The following is a 12,885-nucleotide window of genomic DNA, read 5'->3' as shown; positions in this document are numbered from 1 at the left end:
AACAAGGGCAGGAAATAAAGAGAAAAGACCCCAGATATTGATCCCTTCCCTCTGCTGGGATGTACATACTTGCACTCACATGTACACACATACATACACCCCCCACATGCACACAGAGTAGAATTAATAAAACAATGAAAGGGGAGATATTTCATAACTATGTAACTAGCACACCCCCAGGTGTAGATAGTAGAGACAGTCAATATAGTCAGACTTTTAAACACTGCAGGTGCAGAGATTTAATGGGAAAAAAAGAAGCTTAGTTACAGAACATCGGACAACATTTTTACAATGAGAATGTGTGGTTGTTAACATTAAGCCATAGTTGGAAAGAAGATAAAACAGATTAATGTTAGATTAGAAACATTAGTGGCTACAACAGCAAGACTTAGGAAAAGTGAGGAAATTATAACAGGTCTTCAATTTCTCTTTTCTGTTTGGAGAGAAGTACCAGGGGAAGTCTGGGTAAAGACTATAAACCAAAGCAAGTTCTGCATGGTTCGGGGTGAAATGATGACATGTAAATTATCTGTAGCCTTCAGACTCTGCATGCTTAGCCGAAGCCCTCTCTTTCTCCCTGTGTAGCCAGGATCTTTCATCCTGGCGTATCATTTCTAGAAATGCCCAAGTCCCTGAAAGTTCATTTCTCTCTCCTAGGGCTTGTACAGGATTTGTATGATTCACAATACCATACCGCATGTGAATTCCCAGGAACTTGTTCAGAAAGCACACTCCTGCCTGTGTGACGTCAGGCCCTGGTACCTGCACTTAACAAGATGCCAATCCATGTGTCACCATTGCAGTGACAGGGCACAGAAAGGCTTTGGGCTTTCCGATAGTCTGCCTTTCTGTGGCCATTGGTTATTGCTCAACTTTCCTCTTATGAATTGCCATTGATGATGGTGCTGTGAAGAGCCTGTCTTCCCAGTCTTTGATCCCAGCACTCCCTCTGCCTCTTGCTCCCCTACACCTATTTCCTCTCTAAGTTTTCTTCTCTGTCCACACTTTCACTGACTTTGTCATCTGTTTCTTTCTTTAATGACATAAACTTAAGGGGGACAGAATATATGCTTTTATTTTATATGCATGGGGGTTTTGTCTGCATCTGTGCATGTACACATGTGTTTTCCCGGTACCACTGAAGGATAGGTTAGGACATTAGATTACTAGATCTCTTAGAACTACAGCAGCAATCTGCTGTGAGCCACCATGTCAGTAAACTGAACGCCCAGGTCCACTGTAAAAGCAGTAAACACTCTTAACCACCAAGCCATCTGTCCTGCCCTAAATTTTTATTGTTGAATCATAGCTAAATCCACAATATCCAGGGTATTCCTTGACACATTTTATTATCCACTGAGTGAATTTGATAACTTAATGGACACCTAAATGGCAAGTCAAAGGACTAACTGAGTCCTATACATCCTATATAAATAGTCATTTATATGATATATACACATATATATGTATATATATGATCTAAGCATAAGGACTTCAAGTGTTATATGAATAAAGAAAGTTGACATGAGCAAAAAAAGGTGACTAAGTAGCAGTTCAAAACAACATGAAATTTACACTACATCTAAAAGGGTCACTAGGTGTCCTTCAGATGTTACCGTTTGAACACCTCCGACTGCACATCCAGTTCCTTGTAGAAATGTGCAAGCTTCATTAACTAGTAAAGTTTGGACAGTAAGATCCATGCCCCTCCTATTTTACATCATTCAGATTTTATAAACCCAGCGGAAAGACATCTGTGGAAAGCAGAAAGTCCAAATTGCTATTTTCAAATTAATCTGGCATTTTTCCCTTGGTAATTTTTTCTGTTAGTCACTGTATTTGTTCTAAGGTGAATACTTTTTTTACTGTGTAGTACACTCTCTTATAGAAACAAGACTTTCCATCAGTTATGGTGGCATGCGTTTATAATCCCAGCATTCAGGAGGCAGAGGCAGGATTGCCACAAGTTCGAGGACATCTTGCTCTACACAGTAAGTTATAGAATGACCAGGATTATAAGGTTATAAAAATAGAGAAACAACAGGAAATAGAAACAAGAAAGATTGAGATTGAGACTATAGTGGGGGAAGGAAAGAAAGAAAGGAGAAATACAAAGAGAAGAAAACAGAAAGAAAAAGATCAATATGTTCACCAGTAAAAAAGTCATAGAAAAAATACCTTTGCCCATCAGCATTGGTCACTCATATTTTATAGGGAAGATTTTATTATGGTTCCTTCTGAGATGAGTTATTGGTGGAACAAAATAGGCTGTGTTTTCACAAACATGTTTATACCACAGTATGAACAGAATTAATGGAAAACACTTAAAGTAATTGCAAAATTAATGTGTACACAATGTACGACAATTACATTGGACAAATCTCTGCCATGCTATTCCCATATACACTCAAGCCATGTAAGGATTGGGCTTCCTACGGTGAAACTACACGGAGTGCTATTGACCATCATGAGAATAGAACATGATAGCACTCCTGCTAGTTTACAGTCAGAAAAGAAGCTTGTTGTTGTAAGCATGAGAGAGAAGACACACCTTGGACATGCAGTTTTGTGTGATCACTGTTCGCATTGTGTGCTTTCACTTGGGATTGGGGGAAACCCTGTTACCATGGTACTTCAGAGGCCTTATGTTCATTTGTGTTATCTAAAGAGGTCTCTTGGCCACTCTGTGTCTTTCCTGCCAACAGGTTTGCTTCTGCCCTGGCTGAAAAGCTGCCTTTCTTTTGTTTGCTTGTTTGTTTGCAGGTGTTCTTTTCAGTTAAAAAACAAAAAGCATATTTTCAGCCTATCTCCACTCTGGATAGTCACAACTTCATCCTTTCTCTAAGTAGCCACATGGTTCTTAGTATTTGTGGAGATGCTACTGTTAACATTGCACGGGGCAGAAGGGAAATGAGATTATATCTGAAAACATGGATATACATGGATCTTGTTGCTTTCTTCAGGTTTCTTCCTAATGCTTCCTTTATTTTTGAGAGATTAAAGTTGAGTCTTAAACGTTTTTCCTTCCACTTCCACACTTTCAATGCAATTTCAGATTAACCCCTTCTACCTCTTTATAATTTATTTCATATTTTATGACTTCCTCTGGGATGGCTGTATTAACTTGAAGTACTCATTTTTAGGTATATTTCAAACTAATTCCATGGTTATTTGAATATTTATTTCATATCATACAGGCAATTATGAAATATATTGTGGAGAAAGGCCCCCAGGGAAGACATTATTTATAGAAATGCACTGCAAGAAAATCAGAAAGTAGCGTGATATTAAATGATAAGAACCATCAGTCCTATACATAATAATAATTTAAAAAACACTTTAAATCATATATTTTAAAGCCGTCTTCCTAACCAGGTCAGTGTTATGCCTCTACATGCCTTTCCAGTGATCACTGTACATAACGTGTAGTAGAGGTGAATACTGAACAATGCATTCAGACTGCATCTGATATTCATCTGTGTCATTTTGTTCTTATATGCACTGGAATTGGATGGCTTTTTGCAGTTTGTATTTCCTGTGCTCTAAATTTCTTTACTTTGGAAGCTGAGGCTTGTAGACATTGTTTATGAGTTGCATATCAATTCTTGGCCAGGCTAGGAGAACATTACACATTAAAAAATAGGCTAAGAACTGAAGTATGCAGTCTTTTTTTTCTATTTCTAGCTATTGGCTAGTCCCTCTGTCTTCCTATTCTCATATATAAAATAAAGGACTAATGTCATGCTTATAAATTTTCCATAGACATAGTATACTTGTTCATAATAAGCCTTTAAAGCTTTTAATGGATTCACAATACATAATCGATTCATAATTACAAGGGCTAGTGTAATTAAAAATATCAAAACTTTTCTTGCCAGAAACTCCATCTTTTGTTATCTCAGAAATATATGTTTTCTGAAATATGGTATATGGAGCTGATAGGTAGGAAATCCTTTGATTAGATTTTCCAAGCTCGTTAAGAGTTGATAGACATAAACTCTTGGGGAGACATACCAACTGAAGTGAGTCGAATGATTATAGTATTTTATTACCTGAGACAGTTGTTCTCAATCTTGCAAATGTTCCGACCAATTAATACAGTTCCTTTTGTTGTGCTGCATCCCATCCACACGATTAGGTTCATTGCTATTTCATAACTAATTTTGTTACTGTCATAAATCGTAATGTAAATATATATGCTTTCTAATGGTCTCAGATGACCCCTGTGAATGAGTCATCTGACCCTCAAAAGGGTCACAACCCACAGGCTGAGAAACCACTGATCAAAAGGAAATAAAGACTATTCTGAAATACCACACAGAATTTTTCTGAAACATGCATGAATGTCCATTTGCAAAGCGTCCAGCATTTCTAATGCTTGAGAAGCTTTCTGGCAATGACAAGATTGCCAATGTGCTTGTTTTCCACATCCAGCTAACATTCAGGTATATGATGAAGTTTGTTCTCTGTAAATAAGTGACTAAAAAACGTAATATTGTTAAGTCATATTCTCTCCCTCCCTCCTCCTTCCATCCATCCATCCCTTCCTTTCTTTTGTTCATAAAGCACCTCATGTAGAAAGAATCTTTGTCATCATACCAGAAGTCCAGTCAAATACTGCGATACAAGCAATCATAAAATGGGCCAACATTCATACTTAGTGTAGAGAATGACAAAACCTTGTAACACATTTTTACCTATGTGCTTTCGATAAAAGCTGATATAAAGATAGCTCACTTTATCACTTTATAGCAATGTAAAGAGTTTCTTTAAGAATTAAATGTCAATACCATTTACTCATAGAAACACAGAGTGACCTAGGTAAGCATCCATCCCATTAAAAAGATGTGCAAAATGAACACAGCTCCTTTATGCCTCTAAGAATCTAAAACTATTTTTTGATATTTTATATTTTAGGCTGCAAGGTCATTAAGAATTTTAATGTAAATACCATGGTGTTTTAATTGTGCATAAGCCGACTCTGTGAAACTGTATTTGTCGATGCTGTCAGATCATTGCGAGAGCTTTATCACTTGACCTTTAGGGACAGTTGTGAGCTATACCCAAAATGAACAACAATTTGCTTTTTATCATAAAGAGTGGCACTAATCTGATCATGTATCAGTTTGAAAAACTGGCTTGAAATTAATATTGACTAACTTCCAAAATGAAATTGCTGTTGCCAAGAAGACATAAATTACTGTTTTGAGTATTTATATTAACTTGGCACTGATCGTGAAAGCTGTTCTTGATTGGGAGGTCAAGCAGATTTTGATTTATGTTGTTTGGGGATGTATCCCCCATTTTATGATGATTAGTCTGATGAACACTGTTGCTTGAACTTTTCCACACTTTTATCTGTGAGCCAATATGGTTAATATACTTTGGATCTTGGTAATAGAGTACAATGGAAGACATATACTACTTTATTTATGTGAACATTTTGCTTATGAAATGATATTTAATATTACTCAAGCTCAATACTTTATGCTATATATCAGAATATCATGCCTTCAGGCATTCAGAACTGCTGGTTTTCAATAGAATTTTGGGTAAGAACTTGGCAATATATCTTAACAGTGTTAGGCAGGCAATTTTTATTTTTAAGTATTGAGAAACAAAGACCCTCGCCACATATTGCCAAAATAAAATGAATTGCCAAAATAAAGTTGCCAAAATAAAATACATTGAGCAAATTGATTTTTGATCTCTCTAAAGAGTTATGTGATTACTTCTTTCTAAACTGTGTCTCCTGTTTTAGAGGGGTTTGCCACAGTTTAAATAGAAACTAAAATATATTTTAAGAAAATGTTTGTCTCTACAAATCTCAATTTTCTTTGTAAGGACCAATGCCTAATCTGATAAAATTTTAAATTCTGTTTTGTCAAAATCTGTCATTTCTGCTTAAAAATATAAGTAATTCTAAGTCATTTTTAATAAATATAATAGAAACATAAATGGCCCTTACTTTTGAAGAACTGCTGTGTTATTGATTTTTTGTAGATGTGTCCACTGAAAAAAAAAGCACAGTCTACTCAATTGATAAAAAATGATTGTAATTATGGAATAATAAAGAGTTAATTCTCATTGAGTAGAATGGTGATTTATGCTACATTAGAAATAAGGTATTCCCCAAAGAATGTCTGCATTTGTCAGTCTGTGAAACAGGCTACCACCAGTCCCTTCTGGGAAGCTAGCTTCATTTGATTCTGAATCATTTCTATGATATGATATATGTATATGATAGCCCCTTTTGTGGTTCTTCATGCCCTTGCTCTTCACACTGGGCTGTTTTTAATATGCAAAGATGGCAAATTTTTCATTTCCAGAATTTGCCTACTCTTTGGCAAACACCGGATCTTTCTTCAGGTCTAGCAGCCTCACGAGTGGTGTGAGGTAGCAAATAGCCTTAGTTCTTGCTCTGCCACAAATTAATTTTATTTCCTTTCACAATAGCAAAACACAAATTTGACCATATATCCTTTGATTGTTCTAAAAAATTAAGGCTAAAGCATAAAATTATAAAACTCTTGGCCTGATAATAAAGATGGATTTACATCCGATTTTATCATTTGTTTTCTTTAATCTATGACACATTCAAGCTTCAGTGAGATGTGAGTAGTGCCAATAACGAGCGTTCTGTTAAATATTCACATTTTAGAAGCAAGTTTCATTGATCACTACATAAGATGCTCTCTTCAGAATTTATTCTTTTTACTGTCATTCTTTCTACATTAAGTGTCTTGGAAATGAATTCAAAGACTTGCATATACTTTATTTTACTATTATCTTTAAACAAGTCTCATGATGGTTCAGGGGCAAGAACTGGCAAGGTTTCTTTGAACAAAAGCTTTCAAATCTTCATTGTTGCTACTCAACCACCCTTCGCTAAGGAAACAAGGGTGGGATTATGGTGAGAAAAAAGAGGCATGGTCAGTTAAGGTGTGGTTAGGTACTGTCTTAATTAAGAATGGGTCATGGTTGTCACACTAATTTTCATTTTATAAAACATCATTTGTCTTTTTATTAAGTCATCTGGAACATCAAAAATTATACATGGAACAAATATGTCACTCATATCACCTTTATTCCTGATTTTCTTGGAAAATTGTGTCTGTTCTTCACCACCTTGTGTCAGAGAGATTGTTTTAGTATCAAGAAATGGAAGTGATGGCATTTCTTTATGAGAACTGAACAAATTGTAATGCAATCAAGTATTCAAATATTGTCCTTCGAGTTAGAATGAAATGATCCTTTGTAGGGGTGGATTTATTACTTCACCAGGATATTTGCTCCTGCATGGGGAAGCATATACTTCTTATACCTTTGAGTTAAGAATTTTACCAAGGTCAGAATGACCCATCCATGGTGATTTCAATTGCTACAGGGAAGCAAAGCAATTCTCATTATAGTCATTACTCCAAACTTCAGAATGGGAGGTGGGAGACCGACTTATAAGAATCTGAACCTTTTCTGTAGGCAGGCAATATTTGTATAGTTCATGAATTACTTTAGAGAACAAAGTTATTTTTTATGATCAACTCAATTATTTGACTTTTAAAAAAATATGCAATAATAACAATGTGTTACGTGTTATAACCAAAATAAAGCTGCTTCAGAAAGTCACGATTTTCAAGTGACCACAGCAAGCATCAAAAAGCCTAAAATCAATAAAAAAAATTTTTGAAAGAAAATCTCCAACATGATTTTGAAAATATTTTGGGAACTGTATTGACAAATTTGAAAGAACTGACATATAATTTGGTACAACTTCAACTGTATATTTCATGGCTATTTTTTTTATTGACTATTCAAGATTCAGTATAGTTCAGTACCTGACTGTATTCTAGAGATATTTTTTTTTCTCATGGCACAGGCTGATGTACTTTTCGGTAGACTAACCTAGCACATAGTAAATCTCTCTTAGGGTCAGTGACTATAAATAATAACAGCAGCAAGAACGACGCATCCCACACTTGCATTGCCATGTGCTCTATAGTGCTTGAGATAGAAGCAAGAAAAATCTGGGTCATGTAGTTTAATATTATAAAAATATGGAAAGTAAGGTCCAAAGGAGCAATTATAGTAATATTATCAAATAAAAGCCTTTAGTCGATAAAGAATAGATGGAGATATTTTCACATGATAATCCTGAAAGACTGTGAGAAATGGTTTGTACTTTAAAACATAAAGAACTAAAGTTTTGATAAATATCTCTAAAATTAAAACTCATCATATTGCTTAAATCGTTCATGTCCTGTAGAAATTGCTCAAATAACTCGATTGTTTCCTTTGCAGTGTCCTGAAAATACCATGTTCATTTAAGCCTGTAAATGGTAGAATAGTCATCTATGAAAAGTGGAATGACATTCATTTGGTAATCATTTCCTCATGGGGAGGTCACAGAGACCTGGAGGCAGGCTGTGTGTTTGAGGATTACAGTAAATTGCAAAACGCAATTTTATCCTCATTGTGTTTTAGAGTACTTCATTATTTGCCCTCGTCATAAACCTCATCTGAGGCATTTGAAAAGTCCAAAGAAAACATGTCATGTGCATAAATTAAAAATCATCCTTATATCCAATATATAAGCATGGCTGTGATTTAAAACTGGACAAGCACAATATATTAAAGATGCATGGGGTAAAAAATAAAATAAACAAATTTTTACTATATGAGGAAGGTAAAACAAAGAGATGACTGGGAAATCCATGTTCCATTTAAATTATTTTCATTCTATATTTGTAGAATATCTATAAAGAATTGTATGGTGATTTTCAAGAATAAGTCTTTTTGGAAATTATACAAAGACAGTAAGACAGGCAAATCTATATTCATCAACAAAGAAAAACATTTGATTAGAGTACAGCAGTAAAATAAAATATTCATAATTTTAGTTTATTTTCTGTTGGATTTATTAATAATCTTTATATATATATATATTTATATGTATGGCTTTGAGCAAAGACAAAAGACATAGTCTAATTCTTCCCTGGTCATACAGTGGCAAGATTAGCTATTTCCTTATCTTCTCAGCAACAAAAGATCAATAGCACGGTTCTTTCTGTACAGATTAAAACTCCAAACTTGAGCTTAATTATGTACAGAGAAAAAAAGTCATATTCACCTAGGACTGTATCTTTACATTACAGGAATGTGAATCGCTTTCTCCTTAATCTAAATATGTGCATATAAATACACATTCGTACATATGTATATTTAATTTACCCTGTACCATTTTGTTAACTTAGCATATAAACCTTAGAGTTCTTTGTCCATTCTAGTACAAAATGAATAAAAATTTTATGGTTCCACTGAATGATCATGCAGTTCAGCTTTGCTGATATTTCCCATAGTGCTCAAAAATTTTATGTATAAAAAATATATTACTAACAAACCCATTAATTCTGTCAAATGTAGGCATTTAATAATTTAAAGGACTAGTGCATGATCTTAATATATTGATGCTAATCTTTATATTTTAATAAAATAGAGGAGTTTTGTACTGATACATAAATGGTCTTGTAACTTTCCTATAGATTCTAGGTAGGCTGAATGATCTCTTATACATCATTCCCAACAGGCTGTCATTGATCACCACCATGTCAGTAATGAATAACATTACATTGTCTAGCATTGTATATTGTTTCCACACAAATTAGGATCTGTTAGCAATTAATCATAACAAGTGTTTTTGGTTTTATAGGTGTTAGATCCATAAAAGGCATAAACAGGCAAAAATGGATCCACTTTATAGCCATTGTTTCTGCTTTAGTTTACTTCCTCAAGTCTCTCGAGAGATCCCATGCCATCAGAATGTGTGGATGTTAAGTTCTTAAGTGGACCGTCCATGCCTGTGCTACTAAAGACCTCCACTTCAGGTCACGTTCTTGAGTTATTTACAGAAGTCAGACATTAAAAATCCTCCCATTGTGGTTCAGTCATCCTCCACATTTGTGGGATGCAGTAAGACCACGTGCTTTCTAAGAGGCTGATGCTCACAGAAAGAATTAAGGAAACAAATGGACAAACAAACAATGCTCACAGACAGCTCAACTTCACCCCTGCTTCCTGTCGCCGCAGTCATACTATGTCTAGCCCATTTAAAAGAACAAGCCTCCTGTCTGTCTAAGGACTATGTTGGTTTCCACATGCCTTAAGATTTACTAACGGCTTAGTTACAATATACAGAGGGCAGATGTGCATTTCCAAACAGATGTGATGATATATTATATTTATTTCTTCACATTAATATCACAATAAACTACCAACTAACATGAAGACACAGAACATATTTAACTCCAAACCAAGCTGTGATTTGCAAATCATTGTTTAAATGATAGTAACAGTGATAATATTAAATTAAAGTGAAAAACCTCACATCTAGATTTAAGTCAGAGATCAAAGTCAGCCTTTTAAGAATTTTAAAAGGCACAATTAATGAATGGTTATATCCTCTAGAAGTGAGAAATACTGGAAGCCTTTTCTTACAATTACTGATTGGAATCTACATTTTTTTTGCCCCCAAAAGCATGCCAGGACTAGTTTCAGATGCTTGATTATGTCAATAAGGAAGAAAAGTAATAATTTTTGGTGTAATACAAGCAATTTGTAGATCCAAGCATACAATTTCGCATAAAATATTGCAGGTTAAAATAATATTGTAGGTCTGAAGCCATTGCATTACAGTTGAACAATTGTCACAATTATTCGGTTTTGTGAAATTTAAAACTCTTAAGTTTTGAAGTGAAGCCATAAAACTGAATTCTAAACAGTGAGTGACTTTTACCTCTACACAACACAGGTAGCTACTTTAATTTGGGTTGGAAAGTTATTTACAACTAACATCGACTGAGTCTTGGTAAAGTCCGATAACACATGAAGACAACTATCTCCCCACCCTTCCTGCTAAATCAATGACCACGTTTGAGGTTAGAGAAAGCCTTCGCGGTGGCAATGTTTTGTCTCCTGTGGTGGCTGAGCATGTGGTGTGTTGGTTCACCTAACTCAAAATTGAAAGCACCAAAATACACTTTAGAGCTATAAACTGGGATTTGGTTATTTCATCCCGAATAATCAATAATTTGGATGCAGAGGCACAGCTAACGAAAGAAAACGTTGATTGGTGCTGTTTTGGAACTAATTGGAGTTGCCTTTTTAAAACTTGAGTTTTGATGCCATTGACCCCAAGAACTCTTCATAAAAGAGAGGAATACACATATCAAAGGAATTAAGTAAAAGTAGGTTAGAAATCAATGATCTTACAACAACGTGTTTAATCCTTTAATGGATTTAAAGAAAGGAAGACATGTAACACTGAATGCTATACAAGTCTTTAGAACTTCTCTTGGGCATTTATATATAGTGATATATATTTAATTGTATATGTATATATGTTTTCTTTTTTACATTTGCATGTAGGCCAGAGCTGTCTAAAATATGTTTTCAGAGTAGGCTATCGGGCTCTATCATGAGATAGAATAAAATAATATCTGTGAATATTCTGTTTATTAGAGTATTTCTTTTCTGTTTTGACAATCAGCAAGAATCATAAATTTGAAGCAAAACGTGGTTTTTCTGTATCTGGGTCTGTGTTTAAGACTGAGGGAGATTCTCTCTGCACAGCTGCTGGTGGTGGGGGTGCCGGAGGCACTCCTCGGTTAGGGGGAATGGCTCCCGAGGACATCTGTCGGAACAAGGTGACACGTTGTGGCACTGTGCTCCTGCCCCCTGCCTGAAGACCCGTGCTGTGGACAGCTGCCACAGGTTGAGGGATGGAGGCCAGGGACTCGCCCACAGTGGGATGAGGTCTGGAGATCATAGTGGACACCTCATGCGGCAGCGAGGGCTGCGAAGCCGAGAGGGGCCTGACTTCTCTGGTCAGGTTGGTGTTATGAAGTGCCTGCGTGCTCTTGTGCACTTCATTTTTCGGGGTGGAGCTACCAGGTGTCTGTGGCTGTTGTTGCTGTGGCTGCTGTTGCTGGGGCGGCGGCGGCTGAGTCTGCGGTGTCTGCGACTGCTGTAGCTGCGGCTGAGGCTGCTGCATGAGTGACAGCTGGGAAGCCGTGGGAGAGGCATAGTGGAAAGTTCGCGTGGCCAGGGGGCTCTGTACAGGAGGACTGCAGACTGCTGTGGTGTAGGAGCAGGGCGAGAGGATGGCGGAGGGTTGGGGCGTCTGTGTGCTGGGGCTGGGCGAGTGCAGGTTGCTGTGAGACAGGCTGGTCGCGGTATAGACGGGTGGAGATTGTGTCCTCATGCGGGAGGTTGGGGTGGTGGTTGATGATGTGCAGTTCAGGGCTGTCATTTGAGGGTAGTTGATCGGAGGGATAGCCTGGACCATCTCTCTGTCGTGTTTCACAATCTGCTTGAGGATCTCGTTCTCCTGATTGTTGAAAACACCAGTGTTCAGATCCTTCTGGAACTTCTGAAGAAGAATGGAGTTTTTCTTGCCTATCAGCAAAGGAAAAATAGGCACTTAGACAGACTGAAAGGAACTAATAATGCCACAAGAGACCGGCTACTCCAGGGTGATGTATGTCAGCGTTAAGACCCACGGGTTTCCAAGTCGAGAACTTAACTTGTCACCACCAAACGGAACTGAAACGGCTGCCTTGTGAACAATGTCGCATCTGCTTAGAAACAGGGAAATAGTAAAGACTAATGATGACAAAAGGAAAGTTGCTTCATAGAAGAAATGTGCACGGTTAACAGGAGTGAGATTTGAGGAGTAGAACCATGATTTTAATTTCGAGTTGTGTCTACAAGGCGAGGCAATGAGAAATGAGTGGCAACACTGGTTCATTCGTTCTAGGACACCGGCAACGAAAGGTTTTAGATAGAACCATTTAAGCAAGGCTCCAGATTGGAAAGCAGCTGTCTTTTTCA

The 12,885-nt window shown here is 36.6% G+C and overlaps 1 protein-coding gene across 1 annotated transcript in view; it reads right to left on the bottom strand.

The window, feature by feature from the left end:
- Positions 1–211: 211 nt before the first annotated feature.
- The window catches only part of Hcn1 (hyperpolarization activated cyclic nucleotide gated potassium channel 1), a 374,094-nt gene continuing 361,420 nt past the window's right edge, over positions 212–12,885 (bottom strand). Inside the window, exon 8 of the mRNA XM_048443061.3 lies at positions 212–12,450. Within this exon, the coding sequence (XP_048299018.2) occupies positions 11,549–12,450 (902 nt within the window). The 3' untranslated portion in view covers positions 212–11,548. The remainder of the gene's footprint in view (positions 12,451–12,885) is intronic.

This window comes from Myodes glareolus, chromosome 15 (assembly GCF_982192425.1).
Source record: "Myodes glareolus chromosome 15, mMyoGla1.1, whole genome shotgun sequence".
NCBI classification, from domain to species: Eukaryota; Metazoa; Chordata; class Mammalia; order Rodentia; family Cricetidae; genus Myodes; species Myodes glareolus.
The sequence above is the reverse complement of the archived record's forward strand: the minus strand, read 5'-3'. Positions and strand labels throughout refer to the sequence as shown.